Here is a 25,801-nt window from a genome sequence, read left to right on the forward strand (position 1 = left end):
TGCCCTCCTTCAGATTAAAGCCATTTCCCCTTGACAAGAGTCCCTCTCCAGCTCTCTTGGAGCCCTTTTAGACACTGAAAGTGGCTCTAAGGTGTCCACAGATCCTTTTCTTCAGTCTGAAAAACTCCAGCTGCCTCAGCCTGTTTTCACAGAAAAGGTGTTGCAGCCCTCTGAACATCACGTTTGTATTGTCCTCACTGTGAAGACACAACAAAATCACTCAGTGGGGGCTCCTCTCTGACCCAGGGGTTAGCATCATTAGCACCAGGCTCTCCCCAGCTCTGCATCACCTCAGCTCCATCCTCCACTGGCTGCCAGAAAACAGCTGCTGAAAACAATTAATAGATGTTGATTGTTTATTGATTCCAACATATTAATAGATTGGATAATAAACAGTACTTTTAAACATTCTCTTAACCAAAAATATAACAAATATTTACAATCACTCAGTAAAAATACAAAAAGCATACAGAGGCACTGTCTTTCTAAAAGACATAAGTGTAAGAGGTATCAAAAAATAGGAGACAAACATTGCTTGTTACAGAATACTTTACAATCACTGACTTGCGCAGTACAATTGCTATTGGAATATCATTACATCTGTGCAGTTTTGCCAATATGCTCACATATTTAGAATTTAATTAATACCAAGCTAAACTGCATTCCAGGTATATCAGAAATAAAGATAATAAAAAGCACAACAGAAGCAAAAGTTGGGTTGGGAATTCAAGATAGATTACCCTCTATACAAGCGTTCTAAAATATAGCGTGTAAAGCTTTTCTAAAGAGAGAGTATCCCTTTTTTCTTCTCTTTTTGCAAAGGCAGTGCTAAGTTTATCCTTTAAAAATTCTAATGTTTTATAAAAACTTAAATGACAGGGTTGTATTTCCACTGTTGCCTACAGTAAAACGACTTGGGATGTGATGAAAGAGGTTTTGGAACACCCCTGGCACCCCACAAGCCCCTCTGCAAGTGGCATCACTGGTTCAGCCCTTGGGGACACCCTCTGCCTCCAGCAGGTGCAGACAGCTCCAGCACATCCCATCCCAAGCAATGGGCTCTGACCAGTGAAGCATCACTCACCTGGAATCACAGAATTTGCTGAGCTGGAAGGGACCCATCAGGATCATCGAGTCCAACTCCTGGCACTGCACAGCACCATCCCAAATAATCCCACCCTGTGCCTGAGAGCGTTGTCCAAACACTTCTTGAGCTCTGCCAGGCTTGGTGCTGTGACCACTTCCCTGGGGAGCCTGTTCAGTGCCCAACCACCCTCTGGGTGGAAAACCTTTTCCTAATACTCAACCTAAATCTCCCCTGACACAGCTTCAGGCCATTTCCTCAGGACCTGTCACTTGTCATGACAGTGAAGAGATCGATGCTGCCCCTCAGAAGGATACTGTAGATTGCAATAAGGTCTCTCTCCCCTCAGTCTCCTTTTCTCCAGGCTGAACAAACCAAGAGCCCTCAGCCACTCCTCATAAGGCTTCCCCTATCCAGACCCTTCCCCATCCTCGTGCCTCCTTTGGATGCTCTCTAATAGCTTCAAGTCTTTTTCATATCGTGGTGCTTAAAAATCACATGCAGGACTCAAGGTAAGGCCACACATATCTGAGTAAAGACAAAAGGAAGCAGCCAGGAAAGCCCCACACTGCCCATTGTTGGCAAACACTCAAAATTTGTCCACTTTGCAAAATGATGAACTGCAAACATCTACAGCCATTGTCTTTCCATTCTTTTGTGCACCTGGGAGATGAAGCTGGTGCTCAGAAGCTCAGTGATCTCATTTTCCCCTTTCTGCAACTGGAGAGGCCAATTCAATTTTACCAAACTACACTGCTTTCTCAGGAATTATTTGAAAGTTTAAGATTTGTAACAAAATACTGTGTGCTTAAATCACAAGAACCTGAAATGCATCTTTCACCAGCAAGTCAGGAGCAAACAACGAACAGGAAGCGAGCAAATCCAGGTATGGCAGTGGAAGAACACATGAGGCACCTTAACTGTTTATCAGCATCAGAGCCTGAGTTAGAAGAACCTGGCAGAGGTACCAAGTCAGGGATCTGTGGTCCAGAAGACATCACTTCAACAAAGCAGTGTATAACAGGTACTAACCACCATCTTGCTTTTGTCTGAATGACCAAAAAAAAGGGATAATGTCTCTTCAAACCCATACCAGACACACTACATTTGGCTACTGGCCCAAATCAATGTGATTGGTCCAGTTAAAAACAAGCAAACAAACAAAAACCCCAGCAAGGAACAGAAGAGAAGCCACACTGTGCAAGGCAGGAGAAGCAGGAGTAGCTCATCTGTCCGTCGTTTAATGCATGATTTATGTACACCAGCTGTGTTGGCTATTAGGAAAAATATGATTAGTGAGACTTTCACTCATTCCAGAATGTTTCAGTGTCTGCCAAGCCCTGTGAAACAGGCGGATGCTGTTGATGTGCAAACACCATCAAACACCATGTTTGGATGGGTGATTTATTCAGCTGCTCTTGCTGACTGCCAGGAGACCCTGACCCTGCTCCCCACAGGGGCTTCCCTGTGTCCTCAAAGGCAGCACTACTGGGTTTTGGGGGAAAAAAGCCACTTTAGTAACCCCCATCCCCTATATTTTTGTTCAACAGGCTGGAATTAGCTGCAGCTCTCCCCCCATGGCCAAGGAACCACAGGGTTTCATTCACCTGGCACAATGCAGACAATTTCTGATGGAACACAAAGCCTGTCGTTTCCATGTTGAAGTTAACAAGAGAACTACAGCTGACAGTGGGATGGCTGTCCAGGACTTGGATTTACATCCCACAGGAATATCAGTTCAACAGGTCTATTATCAATATTGCATGTGCTGAAAACACTCACTGTGCCCTGCATTGCTTTGACACATTAATCTTTAGTCATTAAGGCCTGTGCAGGTTCATTATAAGCATTAAGGCCTCGAGAAAGCAAAATGCATTATGCCATACCTCCAGAGGTTTTTAATATATTTTTTCAACCATTTGCTTCTCAGACACTTGTGCCAAAAATTCATACAGCCAACCAATGAGTGACAAATTAGATATCTTCTTCCTCAGCATCAGTGTTGATTTGCACCTTCCCAATTCCAATCAGTACAGGTACATGCCAGGCAATGTTGAACCTGGCACTGCTCTGAAGGCAGACACAGGCTGGGTCATTCGCATCCACCTGGGCTGCATCAGCCCCGAGCTGCTATGGAAAGAGCACATCAAAGGCTTTGGGTTGTTCTTGGTACTTGTGGCATTTTCCAAAAACATTGCGTTCACCTTGCACCCCTGCACACATACAGGTAAAAAAAAAAAACCAAAACCTTAAAGCTCTTCACGACTATGGATATAGAAATCAGTTTTGAGGCACTGTAAAAATGACAAACATAATCTTTCTAGCTTAGGCTGTAAACATCACAAGATTTACAATTAAATGTTTAAATACATATTCACACATTCATGTCTGATTTTAACACTAGAATGGGGTGTGAAAGAAAGACGGAAAGACAGAAAGAAAAGTAAAGAACCTGCAGGTATTTCCAGTTCTACCCCTCTGCACTCTGGCTGGCTAAAAGTAAAATCAAAGAAGCAATTATTTTGACCATAGTCAAACTAGAGGATCATGGGTTAATAGTGGCTGGCTGTAAGTCAAAACTCTCACTGACATCGACGACACCAGGATTTTTAGCTAGGATTTAAAACAAAATGATTTGAGATCATCTGTATTTTCCAGATAAACACCACAGGGTTTTTTAATCCGTCATAAAATGCTTTATGCTCTTCTGTAAGCACTGTGTCATTTATTATTCAGTTTCAATTTTATTGTGAAATGTAGCTGATTTCTAATTATTTCATTATTTTTTTCAAAGATAACCTTTGCACCTAAATCCTGTGCAACTCTGGGAAAAGGCCAGGACATGTGGGATGATCTTAAAAACCACAACACACAGCTGAGTTTTGAGTTTTAAAACATGCTTTGCATGTTGAAATCTGCAGGGCAAAACCTGGTTAAAACTCTTTTGGGAAAGCTTCAGATCTCCCCAAATGCTCCCTGTAAGCTACAGCTTCCACATTTCAAACATTCCTTAATAGAGAAGAGCACCAACTGTTGCCTTAGTTGGCTGGCAGCTAAAAAAATTTCTAAAAATCCTTGGGACAGTGGGTTTCTGCTGTGTCCATGTAGGAGGGGAGCAGCAGGAGTGCTGGCTTGACACACGCTGCTCTGCAGGGCTTTGGGCTCTATGCATATTAAATCTAAACCCACTCTAAAATCTACAAAACACTTTTCTGTGTTTATTTCGAGAGCACAACAGTTGATGTGTACCTAATTTACTGTCACATTGACTAAACATTTATATTAGCCAACCAGAGCACTCCCAACGCACATAAATGAAACTCCCATTAAAAAAAATTAAATTAATAAATTATTTTCAGATACTTCAGCAACATCCTTCGCTTTTGCTGATATTTTGATATAATTTTTTTTTTTAAGTTCATAAAATAACACTCAGACTTCTAACCGTCATGTAGAAAATAACGACAATGGAAACTACCAAAGGATTACATGGTATCATACAGAAAAATGCTCCCAAGTTTCAAGTGGTGGTGACAACTGGTCCTCCCCAATGCACGAAGCTCAGTCCATCTCTGCGTACCCATATTGGTATCCAGGCAGTCAGCACATTCCTTGAACAGGATTTGCTATTTCACAGGCAAAAGTAGCTTCTCAGGTGGTGGTGGCAGAGTGAAGGAAGATGTAGAGAGGTGATCCAACCCATTCCATCTCGTCTGTGACAGAGGCAAGGTCTGAGGTCAGTAGCAGCAAGTTGTCAGCAGTCGCTAACAGAACCATGAGTCCTTTTCCCACATCGCTTGTGTTGTGAGTGGTTTATATAAATAGCCCAAGGGTTAAACTGCTGATACTTGTTCATCTTCTGCAAAAGAAGACAAAGAAACAGGCAGTTATTCCACCAGTCCCCACCTCGGGCACATAGGGCACAAACCAGCACCTATTGAGGTGATCACAGTGGGTCCATGCCAACTGCACCCCTTCAGCAGTGTTTTCACTGTCTTTATCATTGATCACTACACATTCCATACCACCATTTATCATAACCTCAAGGAATCACAGAATGGTTTGGGTTGGAAGGGACTTTATAAAGGATCTTGTTCCAACTCCATGCCATAGGCAGAGACACCATCCAGGTTGCTCCAAGCCCCATCCAGCCTAGACTTGTGCACTTCCAGGGATGGGGCATCCACAGCTTCTGCAGTCTGAGGTATGATGGTCATACGATAAAGACATATTGCAAAACAGAAAATCCCAGATCCTCCAAAAATTATCAGCATGCAGTTTCCCAGTATGCCAAAAGCTATGGATTTGGGAAAAAAGCCAGCAAATTTCCATGCAGTGAGCATTTTATCCCAAATAAAATTAACCAGGCGCTTCAAAAATAGTAAAATAGGTGTCTCCAAAGGTGTACAGTTAAATTTAGCTTAGAAAAATTTGGATTAAAAATGTTTGAAGCAATGACTTCCTTATTTTTACATCAAAAACAGAACAATTAATTCCAGGCAATTTTATGTTTACTCTAAGTTTAAACTGTAGTACTAATAGATATGTTAAATACTGCTTAAATATTTTAAAGGGCCAAGATACAATCATTTTGCATCAGAAATTGTTTTAATCTAAATACGGGCTCATTTTAAATCGGACTGAAATGAAAGGAAATGATCACAACATTCTAATAAAAAACAAGTTCACCAGTGAAGGGTACAGAAGATCACATCGGTGCATAGAAATTAAAAGCAAATCACCAGATAAACAATTAAGTAGAAATTCCCCTGACCTGAAGTTAGTTTTGACACAATATAAGAGCAGTCCTTATTGGAAAATCCTCTCATATTTTGGTCACCCCACAGATGCCATGCTTGGCACCACTGGCTGTTGCTTCAAACAAGATAATGAAAAATGAAGTGGAAGAGACACTGTCAGGGCAAGTTAGGCAGAGAACACTCGTTTCATCAAATGCACTCTCCAGAAGAACAGAAGGTCACTATTTTGAAACTCAATCTACAAAAATATTTGTTGAGGCATAAGGCAGGTCAATGCCAGCACACCTGAATACAAATCAAATGAGTTCACCAAATCCAAATCACTCATTTTAGACCATCACCCTGATTCCAGCCAAAGCACTGGAACACCAGTTAACTCAGGGAGGCTGGAGTTTTTCTACCTGTCACCTGTCACCTGTCAGTGTCCCATCACTGTCTGAGAGGGGACAGATTTTAAAGAAAAAAAAAACCTACATGCTCTTAAGTGTCTCAGTTGTACTTTAGGAGATCTTGTGACATATATTTTTGTATGTTTATTTACATATAATTTGAGCCTGTTTGGTGCCAACATGCTTTTTCTAAGGGGAAGGCATTCTTCTTTGCTTTAAACGTGTATGTACATGCACACAGCTATGCATGACATACACAGCCACGTGTGTGCATACAGTCATACAAACAAAACTGTGTATTTAGAGATTAATCAGCTTTTAATCTCCAAGAATGACCCAAGAGAAAGCCCAGAACACCGCTGCGAAGTGCACCCTGCATAGCCCCACTCCCAAGCCAGGTGTTCACCTACCATCCTCTTCACTATCTGCGTCAGGCAACTCTGCTACTCTGGGGCTGGACGGCTGCCGGCCGTGCCACTGAGGCATCCTCGAGGAGACACGGGCCACCGGGTCACTACCGAGAGCAGCTGATGGAAGTCTAGAGAGGTCACTGTGCAGCATCTTTGACCTCTGCACTGCCACACTATAGTCTGGAGGTTTGAGGTGTGGGTGGTGGGGCGATCCTTCCTTTATGTCCGCTAAAGAAATCCCCATATATCCCGGAGGGGTGGGCGGTGGCTCCCTATACCTATCGTCCTTCTTAGGTGAGGTGACACAGTACACTGGGCACAAGAAATAAGCAATGGAAATGTTAAAGAAGAAAAACAAAGGAAACAAAACGTTAAAAAATCATGAAATGTTACAATGGCAAAACAGAAACTGATAACAAAACGCAAATGCAGAAACATTGGTTATAACAACAGCAGCAGGTATTTATGCCTTTATTTTCTATTTATTTTAAGAAGTCAGAGTAGCAAGAGAACCCATGAACTCCTTAGCTGAGATGCCAGTTGAGTGGAAAGAGGACTCTAAGCTTGTCTGCATTCAGACTGCAATTAACACCTTTTATTACAGACTCTATCCCTGTGCCCCTGCTGCACCAGGGGATGCTCTGGAGCTCTCCAGCTGGATGGAGAGCCAGCACAGCCAAGTCTGCTGCCACTGCTACAGGCTGGGAAACGGAAACAGAAGGAATTAAGGCAACCAGCTGAGAGTTACTTTGCACAGCAACAACTGCTGGTTGACTTCCAACATCCACTTCATCACCCAAAAGAGGTCAGTGGCTTAACATAAACTCATTATAATAAAACATCACCGTATCAGCTGATGTGTATAAAGACACAAAACGATCCAGCTATGCTATAGGAAGAAAAACAATAGCAACACGTTAAACCGATTCTATGAGGCAAACTGTGTATTGAGCCTGCATTAATTATTTTACATTTTCACAGAGTGAATAATGGCTTATCACATCCATACTTTCAATTTCTTACTTTTTTCCTTTGGTTTTTGTTTTGTTTTCTTACATACCCTTATCTTAAACTATGTTCTCTATTTACAAGTGAGAAAAAACTAGAAAGTCATTGGAACAGCTGCATTACACCTTGTGCAGTCATGAAAAGGCTACAATCAATATTTTTTATTTGCAATGTATTTGCTACATAATTCATCTTCTCCCTTCCTGCCCTGTTCAGCAGCAGTTCAAATCACAGAGGCTCTCAACCCAAAATTTAGCTCTTCTTAGGCTGCCTCCCCTCCCTCCCACCCCAGGTCTGGGGCTCATGTGCATGTTAAATTGGGCTTTTTTCCATGGACATGTTGCAACAGGAGAGTTTCAAAGCCAGGGTAATTTTTTTTAATCTGTTAGTTAAGCAAATTTGCATTCTTCCCGTGGATCCATTTTAAACAGTGCATGTTCATTAGTTTCATTTATTTCAGCAAATGTAATAGTTTCTTATCTCAGAAGAATGTGAAGGGATGAAAAATAACACAGTATTTCTTTTTGTGTTGTAGACTTGCGAGATTCCAGGTTTTGGGTATCAGGAACACAAGCTGGCTCATACTTGACGACCTCAGCTCATGCTTGGGCTGACAGTAAAACAACCGAAACCAAATTCAGTCAAGTCTGGGGTTTAGCAGATACACGTGGGTACAGGCAGAGATTTATTCTGTTGAATTACAAGATTTATTTTCATTTAGCTAGCACTGTATGAGGTCTCTGTGAGAAAGCAGAAGTGAAGAGGGTTTGCTCTTCCCTGGAGGGATGGGGAAGGGCTGGATCCTCACCTCACCTTCACTCTTTGTTGGATTTGCAGGAGGAATGATGAGGGTGGGTATGGTTCTCCTTCAAAGGAGAAAGCTTCAGGCTCACTAGAGCTAACCTTTAGTCTACTGTAGTAATGCAAGAATAATGTGCTCCTTTGTCAAGCTGCAATTCGTAGTATTTTACTAACAGTGAAATAAAGTGAAGATATCTTTGGCATACTGTGTGATGGTGAACAGCTAATGGATTTGCATTTGCAAACCTGGAATTATATCCACCCATATCAGATCTTTCCTTGAGCAGACATACACATGCCCTACTCCAGCACTTTCTGACTGCTTCTCACAGCCACATGGTGCAGAATGGAAAAAGAATTAAAAGGAAGGGCAAGTGCTGTCAGCAAGGACAGCATGTACTGACCAGTGAACCTGCTATCTCCTAATACAGCTCAGATGCTCATGAACACCTCCGAAAGGCTGGGAGGGCAGAGCACAGGCACAGCAATGACCTGGGAGCAAATTTTCTGCAAGGCTCCACCATGATTTCTTTCCCAACGTCAAGAAGGAGGAACACAGTCCAAGACCTCTGCCCTATGTGCAATGTTTATTCAGGCAATTACCTTTGATAACATAAACCCCTCCAGCAATCCACTCTGTAATTAAATTGCATTTCAGCTGCACCCTTGCCTCACAGTCTTAGAAAGCTTTGCATTCCATGTTTTATCTTGCTGCTAACCCAGTTCGTTTAATTTTGGCTACTGAACTCACTAGGACAGGGGAAGAACATCTTGCCTGATAGAACTACGTGTATTGGAAAGAACGTTTTTAATTTTTTCTCCTTTCGTAAGTAGCCAAACTGCAGCTGTATAATCAAATAAATGGGACCTTAAAATAGCAAAGACAGGAAAGGAATCTGCTTTGCCACTGAGCTTTCAGAGACCAAAGCCCTGCAGATGAAAGGAGCCCCAGCCCTACAGAGGCAGGTGAGCTCCACACCACTCTGCAGTCATGCTCTTCCCTCTGGATTCCTGGGAAGTCTTTTTAAGGAGCATGGGATCATTGATCCTTGTCAGAGGAACATTTACAGTGATGAGTACACCTCCACAATCATTCAAAAAAACAAAATACCATACTACAGAGAAGAACTGCTTGACATTTTCCTGAAAAGAGTTTTCCTGCAGACCCATGAAGTGATGGGGAAGTGCACTTGTTTATTATCTTGATATTCCTAATGCAAAAGAAGGTGGCTTGAAAACACATTGTGTAGTGCTCTGATTACAACCAAGAATGAAGCTGATTCAACATGCCAGGCAGCCCCAGACCTGCTGATGTCATTTCTTAACAACTTAATATCAAAATGAAAAACAGATGTAGCAGCTTCCATGAGCTGTTGGCTTGGCTTACCTATCAGGCCTTTTTCTGTACTCGAAGTAACAGTTTTGTAAGTTGTATCAGCGCCTGGTTTAGAGTCCAAAACCTCCGTCTGCTCTGCTGTGGAGTTCTCCAGCCCCCTCCGCTTAATTGTCCCATAGTTTGTCTCATAGGTGTCTGACAGGGAGCTGGAGGACGCCCAGCTCTGCCGAGACTGATCAAGCTCCATGCTGGCTTTCGACTGCCTGCTGGCTTTGGAAAAGGCTTCGGAATACAAATAACCCTCCTCAGAGTAGCAGTTTGTGGGGTCCACTTCAGCTATAGGTCCATCCAGCTGGGTGTGACGGTAAGAATTGAGGAGATCCCAGCTCTTCTGGTTTGGGATATTCTGGAAATTGTCATGAGAACTACTTGAGCATGAAGTCCAGCTTCCCCGGCCACTGTCTGCTGCCTCTACCGTGATGTGCTCGTGGGAGATCTCCTCGCTGCTCATGGAAGATGTGAATGCCATCCCTCTGATCAGAGCAGGCCTAGGGATGGACCAGCTACATTGGAAAACAACAGAAATTGGGAAGAAAACACTTGTAAGCTTTTACAGTAAGAGTGACGTACTCAGAGCTGTACTCTGGGTTTGTATCAGCTGAGCAGCAAGGTCAAGGTACAGGGGAGCACTGACAAGACACTGTTACTTCAAACTCATTACTGCACGAAGCAGCAACGAAGTTATTCCCAAGTAATAACAAGTTTGCAACATGCATTTCCAGGCTGCACTGCAGATCTATAAATCTGGCCCCCAGAAGCTCTTCTCTACCAATGAGAGCAACAGTACCTGACAGAAAGCAGAGTAAATTACCTCTTATATTTAGTCTGCTACCACTTTTTTCTTTAAATTTATAAACTAAAACCAAAATAAATATTTAGAATAAAATCCAACCCCTTCACTGGCAGAAACATCAAGTTGTTCAGACAGAGTGGAAGCAGCTGAATTTCAAGAACATTTGGAAATATAGGGCATAAGTAACATTTGTGGGAACAATATGGAGGGACAGATTCTGAAAAGTAAAGTCCAAAATTTCTTTTTTAAAGAAATGTCTGCTGAAAGCTCTAATCACTCTAAAAGTACAATTAAGGGGGGAAAAATAAAGTCAGGTTTGTATGAATTTAGAATACAGAAGATAGGATTGCTAGACATTATTCAAGTCTCCCAACTATTTCTGGGTGTGTTAACAAATGCATGGGCAGCACAACATTAAAATTCTACACCCTCCCTCAGCAGTTTACTGACACATTGTGAAATCAAGGAATGTTTCTTAGATATGTGCAAGCAATTTTTTTTCCTTCCTTTTCTATTTTGTAAGTTCTAGGATAAAATCCACTTTCTTCCCTTGCAACCCATTGAAACTAAGGAATAAAGGAACAACCACAGAACATGAACTCAGTGTGTGTTATGCCTTCTAGAAAAGGAAATTATTTTCTTTGATGAAGCACATCTTTAAATTCCCATTTCAACCCTACGAAATAAACTGAATTACTCATTTCTTTCCATCCCTGGTAGTGTTCAAGACCAAGTTGGATGGGGTTGGAAGCACCCTGAGCCCTGACCAGAGAATGAGGGTTGGATTAAGATGATCTTTAAGGTCCCTTTCAACCCAAAGCATTCTGTGATTCCATGTGCTGGAAAAATTAGAAATGTAAGGAGCATCTCTCATTTAGTTGAATCCATGACATCTGAGGACAGACAATGCTATCCCAAGATATATTAAGACATATTACATCCATACATATGGATCAAGGTGCTACATCTAGAAAGAAAAATCCAAAAACTTCCAGCTCAAAGCATCATTTCAGCACAAATTTCTCATTGCACCAAAGTAACAAGAGCTCTTGTGTGGAAAGTGTCAGGAGGACAGTGGCAGAAAGCTTCCAGTCTGCCTAAGCAACAAATGGTAACTAGAAAAATCTTTAAATATCACATTAGAGCATGTTAAGTGACTGGCACTGCTGACTCGGAGAGAATTGATCATACTGTGTTGTTCTTTTGCTGTCTCTCACCATGGCACTAATTTGCTAAGTATCATCCTGGCTTTTTAACACACTTCCAGTCTCCTGCAAGAAATATCCAGCCAAACCCCACCAATAGGAACAAGCTGTTGTCTCCCTAAGTAATACTGTAAGCTTCTTATGGAAACAGCCTCACACAGAGCAGCCAGTCCTCCAGCTTCCAGAAAAAGCTTAATAACCACAGTGGACTGCACAACTGTGTCCGGGCCAAAGCTTCCTTACCCCTTCTTGACACCAGGACACCAAGCCCAAACAGAATCAGCTGCACCTTACCCCGGGCAGGGCTGGCCGTAATCTGTCAATGCCTGAGGATGCTCCTTTCTCTCTGCCCCACCTGAATCCACCACAGTGAGGGACTGGGACAAACTCCTCTCGTCCTGCAGTGCTGCTGACATGGAGTCCACAGAGCAGTTGCTCACGATGCTGGACCGGGATGAAATCTCACTGTGACTGGAGTCCGAGAAGTTGTCAGATTTAGTGGAAGGTATGAGGGCATAGCCTAAGGACAGCAGAGAAGAGGAGAATGTCTTGATCAACATATAACAGTGAAGTATTGACACACATATTACAGCAAGGATATTTAGAAGAAAAACAACCAAACCCTGTTTGCATACAATCAGTCCACTGAGGATTTTAGGGTAGGTACTAAAGCTTTTAGCATCTATCAGCATCTAGCACTGATTAATTAATGCAAGTCCAGGGACACCAATAAGCCACCTGCAACTCCATTACTCTCCAGAGCAGCAGCTTTAACCTACGCAACCAGAATCAGCAGCCTACTGAATCAGTACTGCGTGGGCAGATCAGGTCGTTCCAATTCTGCAAGTGCTCTGACTCCTTCAGCATAAATGCAGCATACTTCCCACTATCCCTCTGCCATACTGCCATGCAAGACTCAAAAAAAGATCCTGGCAGTGGAGAAGGAGATGATGACTAAGGTAAAAGCCAGCTATTAGCACTCAGGGATTAGCCATATGGTCCATTTCAGTTTTATTATCTGCTCCAAAGCCAACAGAGAAGAAAGCAAAGGAGGAAGTACAACCTTGGCAGGAGCTGGACCAGACTCCAGCGTTGTTCCCATAGAAGGGGAACAGCTGAAGACCCCACCAGATTCACAGCAAAATGTGTAATGCAATTTTTCCTGCTTGGCTTACCCTCAAGTAACTTCTTTCAGACACAAATAAGGTATACGCCCCTATATATCCAACACCTCAGCCAAGCTTTTTTTTCCTAGATTTCTGCACATACGCCTTTTAGTTGGACTAACACATATTTACATTGATTAGGTAAAGAAGTGAAATGACAAGGCAGTGTAAAAGCCATGCCAGTGATACACACAACCTAATATAGAAAACCGATGCCCTTAAGTGCATGAACAATACAGAGATGATACACTATGGCAGGTTGAAATACTGGCATACAGCCACTGAGCATAAAGCTCATAATTTGAGATTTCACAGCTTAACTTTGATTATTGCTGTAAGATTTTAAGAGCAACTATGAGCAGTAAATAGTAATATTATCAAACTACAGATCTGAATCTTAAAATGTATTTAAGAGCAGCCTTTTTAAGATTAAATTTCAGTTTCCTTTGGCAATAACTAGTATTTCATGTTCTTTACATTTTTAAGAGACTCTTTAAATTTACTGCACTGCAGTAAGAAATGTCCTCACAGTGTTCCTTAATGTGAAGACACCGTTCTTCAAGAACTTCGACTATCTGGAGAACAAAGGGGCTCCTCTTCATTAAAGAAATTAACACTATCTGAAAGCTGAGCCATAAAATAACAACACATGCATATGAACAGAATAAATGTAAGTATTTGCTAGGCTGAAAAGGTCAGAAGAAGATGTGACCAGTGGAATACACACCAGTGCTGGATGTGAGCATTTACACCATATCAGGGACTGCGATAATTAACAAATGTTGCAGAACTTACTGTTTCATTGGCATTTGTGACACACTAAGTAACTGAACTGACACTGTACCTGTTCCTTGATTTTCTAAACTTCACATTATTGTCTTCACTGCACTGTAAGGGTGATTAGCTATAAAGAACTGACACAAATATCTGGAAGGGAAGCACATTAAACACCTTAAACATGTAAATGGATAATGCTGAAATAACTTAGATAACCTCAGGATATATGACACAACATGGGCATCAGTCTTTCTTCTAAAAATACATTATATAGTCTTCCTCCTTCTTCTAGGCCTTGTGCATAGGCAGTACGATGCGTACACACTGCTGTTGCTATAGATACTTGCTGTACTCAGAGTATCAATGTCCTTGTCCTTTTGGTTTTCGCTGCTTTCTAAGACTTCAGTGGGCTCTGCTTCCCTTTTTGCAGTAAAAGCTGTTCTTTCCCTGGAGAAGCTTCTTTCCCTAAGTCTTCTAAAGCGGAATCCCTTTATTTTTGTGGGTTCATGCTCAGCTTCTGCCTTTCTACTCTCTTTCTCTCTGGCCACCTTTGCACTTTTCTCAGAACTGTCTCCGGCTTGGCAAATCATCCGAATTTGCTTTTGTAAATAAGCCCCACCTATTCCATAGCTGCGCTGTCCACTGTTCTTGTTGCTGGTTTCACTGGCCAGTGATGAGGAAGAGCCAGAGAGATTCATCTGACTGCAGTTATCCGACCTTTGGATGTTGCCAACTACAATGAAGTAGACACAGACAGATGTTGATAGATGATGAGATAAATAACAACAAAAATAACATCCTAATTTTAAGCCCTTTTTTCTTCAATTCTATTTGTATACCACTTGGGTATAGCTCAAAAAAAAACGAAATCAAAGATTTAGTGGAACGTGTTCATGCCCAAAATTATGTCTTTCAGCGTCTGTGAAGCACCTAATTTTAGATCAATGAGCTGTTAGCACAACACATACAACAAAGTACAGATCACCTCAATCACATGAGATCAGTGCTAAAAATATGCTGAAAGCAAATTGAATTAATGAAATAATCCCAGAGAAACAAACATTATTTTCAAAGAACCAGATAAAAGTTAACAAAAATAACATATTTATAAGCGATGCTCAAAAGTCTCAGTGGAGCAAGGTTCGGCAACCCAAGTATTTAAGCTTTTTATACATATGCTGTGTTTAAGTAAAATAAGTGGCATTCTCCTAAAGGAAACACGATCTTGTGAAGGCAGAAGTGGACAGACCAGCCTGATCCCCCACTGAGAAGCGTGAGAAGATGCAGCAGGTCACCGTGCCATGCCATGCCAAGCCAACGCGGTGGCTTTGGGCTGTCAGTGAGTCAAAGCACAGAAGGGAGGGAGAGAGGCCTTACAACATCCAACACCGACCACCCAGGCTGGCTACTGAGTGGTGTTAAGAGATTTCAAATGAATTCCCATCCAAGGTTGACTAATGATGAAGTGATGCAGATCTTTTAAGATGAAGACATCAAAAATAAAGGGATTCTCAGGGCATCATGAGAGACAGGGATGTATACAAAGCCCTGTGCACAAGAATAAAAAATATGAACGGCGACTCAAGGATTTAGATGGATCCACTACTTCTGCAGCAACCTAAACCGCCTGTCCTGGAGAATTATGACACCATTCTATCTCCAGCCCTATGTAATCACCTGGTATTCCAGCTACCTTGGGCAAGACCAAAAGTTCTCTCAATAGCTGCAGTTTCTGTCCAACACTGTCATCTTCAAGAAATCCCCAGGTTTGTGAATCCCATTTATTTAAATGGCCACCTAAATCTGAACTGGCATGATGGCAGGTGTCAGCACTCAGATCTATTGGGAATTCTGCCAAAAACATTTAGGCAGTATTTCAAGAAAACAATTGTTCCCTTTTATTAAATACTAAGTGACATAAAGGTCCAAAATATACAAATACATTGGAAAATCATGTCTCTTCATAGAAAGACGTGATTCTACTCTTGACATGAATATTCTAAACTACTATTTCTCTTACATGTCATTACCAACAAATATTCCTGCCACTGCTCACCCTGGTTTAGGCTCCAGTTCCTAGGACTGATGCTGCCACACACACATACCTTTGCGTGGGGAGCCCTGAGGAGAAGCAGGTGGGCTGGAGTGCAAGGAAGATGCCATGGACGTAGTGTCATCTGTTTGTTTCTTACTACTTACTTCCTCAGACAAGCTTAATGACTTCTGTGGAGAGCCTGTACCTAAGAAAACAATGGGATCAGTTACTGCATATTATTCTTCTTTTGAGTTAATGATTTCTGTTTAAACTGCTCAGCAAAGAGAGGAGCAGATGCTCAGAGAATTCTGCATGTGGAGGCAGTCTCCATTTAAATTTAGATCAGTTCAGCTGCGGCCACTGCTACTGCTGGCTGCTCATCTGCAGTGTGTCGAAACAACTACATCCCAACAGGAACCACTGCAGGACTGTGTAAAATAAAAAAATTAAAAAAAAAAAGATCTGTGTGCAGTATAAAGCTTGAAGGAAATCCTTGCCCATGGCATTGTTGGGACTGTGTTAAAAACCATGTGTGTCAGAGCCAACAGGTCAGTTCAAGATCTTCACAAGCAGGAGTTCTCAAATCAACACTCATGGGAACTACCCACAGCTTGGCCAGTTTAGCAAAACCAGTGCTCCACACATGGTTTGGTGTTTCTTACTCACTATTAGACCATCCTGCAGAGGACACAGTGCTGAGGAGTTATTTCAAGTTCTCAATAACTTGTTAGATCAGCATGGACCACCACACAGGAATGAAGAAACACCTCCGAGAAAAGTTTCTGGAACTTACCAAACTGCACAGGCTTTTCAGAGGAGAACTGAAATAAATACTAACTGGAAACAGTATTCTATATGCTGTAATATACTGTTTTCTGAAGCTATTTTAAATTATATTGATGCCCAATATACTACAAAATAGTTTCATATCAGTTATTGACTGCAGCTAACTTTATTTAATAACCCAAAACTGTAGCTTTCAAATGATACAACAGTTACGTAAATAGGACAAAAGCTTTTTAATACAGAATATACTGCTTTACAACTAGCAATTTCAGAGACAAAAAAAAAAAAAATATGTTCACTAGGAGCAACTAATAATATATGTTGCTCCATTTGACCATAATGTTGTTAAAATGGTATCCCAGAGGCTAAAATATTAAATGTCTGTGATTTCAATGATTTCACCCAAATATATTAGACTTCATGAAACAAAAGCATATTTGGAGACAGCACCTCATCTGTACCTTAACTGTTTTAAGGAAAGTTATTAAAGGCTGTGCAAATTACTAGGTAGACAGCATGCTCTTTTAAAACACAGCAATATGCACCAGCTGTTTTAAAATAAATTAATGAAGTACAATGGTATCTTGCATAAACCACCCAGCTACAAAAGAGCTCCTCCCTCTTGTTTACTCCCATCTTTAAACCTCCCCAGCCAGGTGAACTGAAGATACTCACTGAATGTGACATGATCCTTTGTCAGTCCCTTTTTCCTGCTGGGGTACAAATTCACAGTTGGGACCTGAAGAACTTGACTCATTCGGTTTTGTTGATGCTGATGGGCTTTTGTGGTTTGGCCAATTGATCTCATGGGCACTGGAGACATTTCGGAGGATTTCCCTCCTCTTCTCTCACTTAAATTCTTTGTCACTGTTAGGGAAAAACTGCATATAAATATCTAGCACTTTGAATTGCAGGATTATTGCAGCACAACCATCCAAAGGAACCACCGTATAAAGAAGATAAATTGTATTTGAAACCATTTCTAGTCCAAACACTACAATCTCATCACACTGAAGATGATGTGTGGAATAGCTTTAAAAAAAGCCCTAAATTCTTGAAAGTGCCATAGAGGTACTTAATCAAATGATCAAAACAACGTTATTTATTTCTACCACAAGCCTGTATTTTAATCCCTTGCATGCAAGGTGCAATTGCATAACAGCATCTTCCTTCAAAATCAGGTGGTTTTGATGCCTTAGGTTTTAACTTTCATATTTTTCAAATCCTGCACTGCTTGGTGTGTGACTCAGAAGTTTCTTGTAGCCTGTTAATTTCTGCTCTCTCATGCTAGGTAGAGATAACAAAGCCTCTCTGGCCCTGCTTTCCAAGGACACCAAGACTGTCCTAGGCCAAAAGTAAAACCAAAGAGCCGCAAAGGGGGGGGTAAGCTGAGGGGAAAACTGAAGCTTTAATTGGAGAATTAACCCTGCTATGCAAATGAACCAAACCTATAAAGGTGTGAAGAACTTGTGACCTGTCATCCATCTTGGGGTCCATTTTGAGAATAGCTTCAGGCTCCCCAGGGTGTACCTTTGAAGGCCTTTCAAATAAATACCTCTATTATTCCCTTACTCCTGCCTAGTCTCTGTTTCTAGGTGGCCTCTTAAGGCATCAGTTTTGCAACTGGCATCAAACATTTCACTAGGTGGCACAAGCGATTTACAGCACAGGGCACTGCTTCAGCTTCCGCTTTAATCACACAGCAATTCAGGCCATCTGATTTCTCCTTATATTCTGTTGGAAAACTCTGGATTGCAGTGTCACTGCTGCTCATTCCTTCCACAAGCAAGGCCAGAGGTTTATTACTGAGGTAAGAAATGGAGGAGCTGAATCCCTGAATGTGGGTAATCCAAGCAAGTGGGGAGGAGCATCCCTGGGACCAGATTTAAAAGCACAAGGGGCTGGCAGTGCCCTCATGCTCCACAACACTCCTCCATTCTTCTCCCAGCTCTGCAACGAGTATAATCTCAACTGGATCTACCACCTGTGCGTTTTGGTGTTTAGGGCTTTTTCACTAGTTTTTAAAAATGGTACTTTTAATAATATGCCAACCTACTATATATTATTTCTATAGCCACTTAAACTTCATTTTCCTTTCTGATGTTTAAGAAAATAAGATCTTGATTTGCTTAACTACATGAAGTAGAACAGTCAGTGTATATTCCCTATTTTCACTTCCGAATATCTTTGGCTAGCACCGTGCAAATAAGATTTTAATTTATTTATTTAAAACAACTAAAAAACAACCTGATTTATGTTTGCCTCTTCAGCCTGGTACCTGTTACAATTGCACATAAATCACCTATCAAGAGTTCAAACACAGAGAATTTAACATTTTCAGAAGGGAGTTATATATGGCCATTTCCAGATTTCCTGCTTCAGTGCTATTTAAAAGTAAATGCTAAAAGAAAATTTGCATAAGAAGGCAACTTAGGGAATAACAAGGATTTGCATTCTTAATACTGGATAGCGGCAAGGACTTAAAATTTTATCTTCAAGATGCCATCTCCTAGTCACGCTTTGAACTTACTTCATCAGAGACAAAACAGTATTTGAAGACAAAAAAAGCCTTAAAGGGCTATATTTGGACAAAAGACAAGCAGGAATCATTATTTTGCTTAGCTTGGTTGTCACTCATCTGTTTTGAAACAAATCTGCCCTTCAAAAAAGTGAAAACTGCTAGAGTACTTAAATAAAATGCAGTTATAATTTCTCATTTCTAAATAAGAATTTACTGAACTGTGTAAGACAGCAGGTCAGACAACAGTTTGTTTGACAAGAGCCCAAATTATGAGAGCTGTCCTGCTGTAGTCCTCAATTTTTGACTGTCAAGCCACGTCAAACTCATCAGTCAATATTGACCTAACTTCTCCTTCTCAACAATCTTCATTTATTCTAAGGTGTAATCCATTGCAGTTTCTATATTGATTTTGTCTCTTTTCATTTCTTGCTGTTCATAGGGTAAACACCACTTTTATCCTTCCTAATTCTGTGCAAGGACAGTGGGGCACCAACAGAGCTGATGCGCTATTGAATTTCCTGCCAGACTGATGGAAAGACACACAGCTTTAGGAAATAAAGGTCAAAATAAAAAACATCACAGACGTTTTCTGAGCTCAACCAAAACCTGAACACACATGCTGTCTTGCTGAAGCTCTCAGTACATGAACTGACAAAACAGCATTTACTACAGTATTCTCTCCTCAGAGGAAAAGTTTAAAAGAGTATTTCTAGACAAGGAACAACATTTTTTATAAATGCCATAGATCATGCTGCTGTTCTAGCTCACTTGTACTTACAAGTGCTGTATGCAGGCTCACACTGAAGTGACAATATCTGGATCTTTTCTTCGTCTGTCTCTACACTGAGGTTGGACAGGTACTGCTTCACCTTCCTTGCCATCTGGGCATCCTCATAGAGCTTCTTGGCATTCAGGAGTGAGCTGCGGCGGGCACGTTTCTTGTGAGCACCTCCTTGCACATCCAGCATGTTCGAGTTCATGCTGCCCTGGCTCAGAGACCTACAAGAGAAAAGATCAAAGCAGTAAAGGTTCAGTTCTCAGCAGCAACGAAGAGCTACAGTAGCACAGGCCAAAGCAGATTAATACCAATAATCTTCAGTTAGGGCTAGTGCATGCTGATGCAAATGAGTTAAAGAAGATGAACAGCATTAAAACAACACTTGTCTTAACATATCTGGGTAAATTGAGAGCAGCGATTTGAGTCTAGAACAGGACTGCATATAGAAATGTGGAGCTGGGAAGAACAAGGAGCAGTCCTGCATATGGAACCCATTTAGCTCCGCTAACAAACCACAGGCTTGTGCTGCAAGACCCACAGCTGACAAGAGGAAATGGCCTCAAGTTGTGCCAAGAGAGGCTTAAATCGGACATTAGGAAAAACTTCTTCATAGAAAGGGTTGTCAAGCCCTGGAATAGGCTGCCCAGGGTAGTGGTGGGGTCACCCATCACTGGAAGTGTTCAAAACCACACATTTAAGGCACTTGAGGACATGGTTTAGTGGTGAGCATGATGATGGTGTTGGGTTGATGGTTGGACTTAGTGATCTCAGAGATCTTTTCCAACCTTTACAGCTCTATGAATTCAACTGTAGATTCTAAAAGTGGACAAACTTGGTAACTTGTTGGTCTAAGAAACTGGGTACCCACTGTGTGCATCAGCCTTACACAGAAACTTCCTGCACTTAGCTGAGCACAGAAGTGAATGACCACTGCAATTCTCATAGAAAATTGAGCTTCTCGTAATGGTTAAACAAGCGGCAAATTATGTTAAACATACAAAGTGCATTTGATTACGCACTTAACTTCTTTCTTCAATTAACTAAGAACATTCACAGAAGAGCAGCTCATTAAAAAACATATCCCAAGAAAGGTGAGGAAGGCAGTGATGATACACATATACCCAGACTTGTACAGACTTGCATCTATGAAAGAGGATGCTCCTCAATACTCCTAATTTTGAGCTCTCAACTCTATCAGTAACTGAAGCAAAAATAAACAATCCTGTAACTGTTAAAGAACACGCGTTACTCTCCCTGACAGTCACTCCTATTTGCAGTGAAAGAGTGACTGAATAACTGATCTGGGTATAGTTCAAACAGAATCACTTCTGTTTCAACTACCAAAGTTCAGTTCTGATGCATTTTGAAATAAATGGAGATCACACTGTAAGCCACATGCAAATTCTAATGGAAACTTTCAAAGAAGTTGTTCAAAGCTGGGTTTGTGTGGGGATTTTTAAACATTCAGATGAATATTTTTAAAGCTACATGAAGACATTTATCAAGATCTTGTGTGTTTACTGAATCGCAAGTGGCAGAATAAACAACATCAAGCACAGAAGAGCTATAATGGCCAAAGGAGTCAGAATGAAACATGTTGTTAGAGAAAATCCAAGGAATCAAGTACACTTAGCTTATAAAAAAAAGTTGGAAAACTGCTGACTACAATATTTTCAAGTATGTTAAAAAAATCATTCTGAGAGAAAATATAACCTTTAAAACTGTCAGCAATTTATAGCTTAATTAAATAAAAAAGTAATGCTATTGGAGGCAAGGAGCAGCAAAAGGCATGATGGAGTGTTCACAGCTATTCAAACCAGGGACACTCCCGTCTCTTGATGGGTAAGGGCAAAGCTGTTGTACAATGATCAGGAAATTATGTTTATTTTTAATGATAGAAATTTTTTACTGTTTATGTACACACAGTTTTTTTTCTTTCAAGTCTGAACTGGACTTTTTAAAGCAATTTAATTTTATTTCCTTTAACAATTATTTTTCCTTATTCCCTTGTGTTCACAGTAATCCCAAGGGTTAGAAATTACAGTGGCTCCATGGGTCCTGGCTATTTCTCCCCATGAGCTGCCTTGTGAGCAGTTGATTACTGAGCACCAAATGCGGCCAGCCAAGGGCATCCACACCAGTATCAGGGACCAGTATCAAAACCTGCTCTGGCCAGTATGAGCAGCCCAAGTCCTGGCACTGTCCCCACCACCACTATGCAAGGCACACAGGTAACACTTTATGGGCAAAAATACACATAACAACACAGAATACGGTTACAATGTCAGTCTTAAAATCACTGCCCTGGGCCAGGCAGGAATTTCCCTGGCCAACATCAGAACTCATCTTTAGTTATTCCATGATCCAGTCCTTGCCCAATCAACACTCCCAGTGGTATCAATGAGGATTTTGGTGTAGGAAATGTGAGATACATTTTAAACATATACTAAAAATAAATACTTTGAAGATTGCCTGAACACAAACTTCAGGGAGGAAATTACTACATCATTACCACAATTCAAAGTGTCCTTATAGTTGACAAGGCAGAATGGCTTCAACTTTTCTGTACCACATTAAAAAGCAAGTTACTTATTTTATTTACTTCCCAAAATAGTTTGCCTTCCAATGTAACTGCACAGCAGAGTTTTTTTTAATGCACAAAGCCAAAACTCAAACAACTTATCTACTACATAAAAGCAACTCAGAATTCCTATAGCTGCAGTAAAATGTTGGCTGTAACCCCTTACCTCTGTTTTCAAAAAAACATGTATTGTAGGGTTAATAAAATGCATGCTGTATTTCAGATGCATGCACTAACAAGGAGGATGCAGTATGTTAAGAGTTGCGTAATCTTTATTTATCTTAGTTGCATTCAGCTCTACACTTACCCCAAACTTCTCCACCTCTTCTTCCTGTAAGCAAGAGCCATATACATTGAAGCATGTATTTGAACAGAAAAGCACAGGAAAAAAATAAAACAGTTGAGAGTCAGGAAGAAAGATGTAGACAGGAAAGAACAGAAAAGAAAAAAATCTCTACACAGCCAAATTCTTCTCAAACAATAACACAATGTTTTCATGGAATGCAAGGGCGAGACTTGACAAACACTAATATCTATCAGTTTTTTGTTTAACTTACGAATTGAAAAAAATCAAACTTGCATTTATTTCTTTTATTTTCGGTAAGTCAAATTCAAATTTGATGGAGTGAGTAAAAACTGTGCAACTCATTTATATTGCAGAAAATGGGATTAAAATAATTTATTCTTTGCATTAGGCCTGCTGAAAGTGTATGAGAAATCATCACTATCAGTATTCAAGTTTATGATATTGTTTTCTCTTGATTGTTGGCTGGAAAACAAGCCAGATGCCAAATACACCTTGAAAGCCTAGACACTCTCTATAATTGGTAATGAACTTGTGAGCAAGTCCCACATTACCACTAATACACATCCTTTCTTGTTATTTTTTCATCTTCAAAAGCATTTATTTGGTGCTTCATAACACAAACAGATAGATCAAACACCAGAGGCAATGAAAATGAATATAAATGACATGAAAACATGGAATTATTTTCTTTTAATCTTTGGCACTATCTCTAATATTAGATGCCTAAACAGTTTATGGTAATGTACGTAATTTAAATTACAGCCATTAAAATGTGTCCTGTAATTCTGAAAAACATACTAAAAGTAACTACTATTAAATTTATTTCATTATTAGACTTCGTGAGGTCTTAGGAAGTGCATGGACCATCAGCGAAATTTATTTATAGACTAATTTCAGCTGTGAATGCCAAAGTTTCTGAAAAGCAATCACAACTTCTTAGTAATTGACTATATAATTTTATGCTAAAAATGCAATCTTGCTAATTCCAATCCAACTGTATAAAGGTGTATCTCCACTGGGAAACAAATCCATCTTTAAATAACATTAACAAGGATCTGTTATTTCTGGCTCAGACCTCAACTGGGCCATTTTTAGAGTCACAGAATCACAGAATGGTTTGTGTTGGGAGGGACCTTAAAGCTCATCCCCTTCCACCCCCTGCCATGGGCAAGGACACTTTCCACTAGACCAGGCTGCTCAGAGCCCAATCCAGGCTGGCTTTAAATGCGTATATAAAAAAAAAAATTATGCTTCCTGATAGCCAGCCTTCCAAACAAAAAACAGACAGGATTGATGAGCCTCTGTGAATCCTGACCACTGGAATACCACAGGGAACCAAATCTCTGCTCTTACAAATCTCCCCATCCTTGCATGCCCTCTTTCCTTCCACTGCACAGATGTAATTGAATTCACACATCTGAGAGTCACAACTGCACAGGTGACTGGAATTTCAGGTGGATGAAGCACACTTCACCCAGAAACTGTCCACTGTGTTTCCTACTTGCACTACTCCCTCCAGGGTGTTCAGAGAGCTCTCCCCTGCTGGGGAGAGCTGGGGTGCATATGGGTATGGGCAGCTCCAGAGAGTATTTTGTCATTTTCTGAAGTTGAAGCCATGTAGGCATTCAGCACCAGACATGACCTTGTCCCCAGCTCCCCACCCAAACTGCACCCCAAGGGGTCTTGTCTGGCCCATTAGTTCGAGGTAGACAGTCCCAAGGAGCAGGGCCACCACCCATCCCATAAGCACCTACAGGATCAGGACCCTGTATGGACACAACAGAGCCAGTGATGCTTTTAGTTCAGCCAGTGGGAAGAAAACAGATGCAGGAAGTAATTCATTTCCACTAAATAAAATTTGGAGTTAATCAGCACCAGATTAGAAGTTATGTTGCTTTTATTCTGCAAGTTTGTTAACACCAAGCCTGGTGATATTCGGCATCAAGATAAAAAGAAAAACTAAGAAAAATAAGCCGAGAAAACACCCTCCACCTGCTGAATCCTGAACATATCAAACATTACATAGGTGGAACAATCTATGCTTGGAACAAATAAAAAATATTTAGTTTGAATTTAATATGTAATCAGTAGGGTTTGTTTTGAAGCAACATTTCAGATCTATACATCAGTGATTTAGGTGCTTTTTATCTCTCATACCTAGATAATATTATTCCCCCTAATATCATACCTCTTTCAGAACTCTACTGACACTAATATTTTATTTGGCAGAAATAGGTATGATTAAAATTAGAATTTATTCTTCTGTGGTTTTTAAAGATAATAGATTGGTTTATTAGTCATTTAAAGCAGGTCTGGGAAGCATCAACTGTTTTGCCATAATTTGATAAAGGTTGTGGTTTGATGGTAGATGTCAGTGATGAGGTACACAATGAAATATTAATGCGCTGATGCACACAGAGACCCAGATCCCCCCACACCAAGGCCCCTTCAGTGCTACTCCCCTTCCCATTGCACACCTTTGTCTGAACATCACAGCTGGATCCATGTTTGCCGATGTCATTCGGACAACTTGGCGAATTTCTTTGGCAATCATCCTGAGTTTCTCAAAATTTACCAGGCCATCCACTTTAGAGTCATTGCCTGCATAATTAAAACACACACATTTAAAAAAAAAAAAAAAAAAAAAAAAAGGAGTAAGAAATATTTCTGAACAGCCACTGTGCTTCTAGTTCTTCCCCTGTTACCTTCTCCCCTCCCTGTCCCCCAGTCAACACAGTTTTTTTAATCAAAATACCAAGAAAACAGGATGCTCTGGCAAAACACTAATGGAATCAGGCCCACTTGGACTACCCTGTATTGGTTTTTTTAATCTATTTCTAAAATAACAAGTATTACTAGGAGGAAAAAGGAATAAATGAATTATGCCCAAATTCACTTGCATAATGTTAAAATAATATAAATACAGAATTGGCATTGACAACATTCACATTAGGAAAGAAGTTCAAATAGTTCTGAACCATCACAACCAAGAATTGAGCATATT

At 40.7% G+C, this 25,801-nt stretch overlaps 1 protein-coding gene across 3 annotated transcripts in view; it reads right to left on the bottom strand.

Annotated features, from left to right (window-relative positions):
- Window positions 1–342: 342 nt before the first annotated feature.
- The window catches only part of RAPGEF6 (Rap guanine nucleotide exchange factor 6), a 124,591-nt gene continuing 99,132 nt past the window's right edge, over window positions 343–25,801 (bottom strand). For 2 of the 3 annotated variants that reach the window (XM_082291584.1, XM_082291586.1), the window contains 10 exons: window positions 25,275–25,398; window positions 22,798–22,821; window positions 19,910–20,130; window positions 17,286–17,477; window positions 15,895–16,029; window positions 14,409–14,522; window positions 12,141–12,366; window positions 9,840–10,351; window positions 6,644–6,955; window positions 343–4,943 (listed from right to left, as the gene is read on the bottom strand). In XM_082291584.1, the coding sequence (XP_082147710.1) occupies window positions 4,918–4,943; window positions 6,644–6,955; window positions 9,840–10,351; window positions 12,141–12,366; window positions 14,409–14,522; window positions 15,895–16,029; window positions 17,286–17,477; window positions 19,910–20,130; window positions 22,798–22,821; window positions 25,275–25,398 (1,886 nt within the window). In that variant the 3' untranslated portion in view covers window positions 343–4,917. The remainder of the gene's footprint in view (window positions 4,944–6,643; window positions 6,956–9,839; window positions 10,352–12,140; window positions 12,367–14,408; window positions 14,523–15,894; window positions 16,030–17,285; window positions 17,478–19,909; window positions 20,131–22,797; window positions 22,822–25,274; window positions 25,399–25,801) is intronic. The other variant, XM_082291585.1, reaches the window with a different exon arrangement.

The sequence above is a fragment of the Coloeus monedula genome (genome assembly GCF_965178545.1).
Source record: "Coloeus monedula genome assembly, chromosome: 15".
Taxonomy (NCBI): domain Eukaryota; kingdom Metazoa; phylum Chordata; class Aves; order Passeriformes; family Corvidae; genus Coloeus; species Coloeus monedula.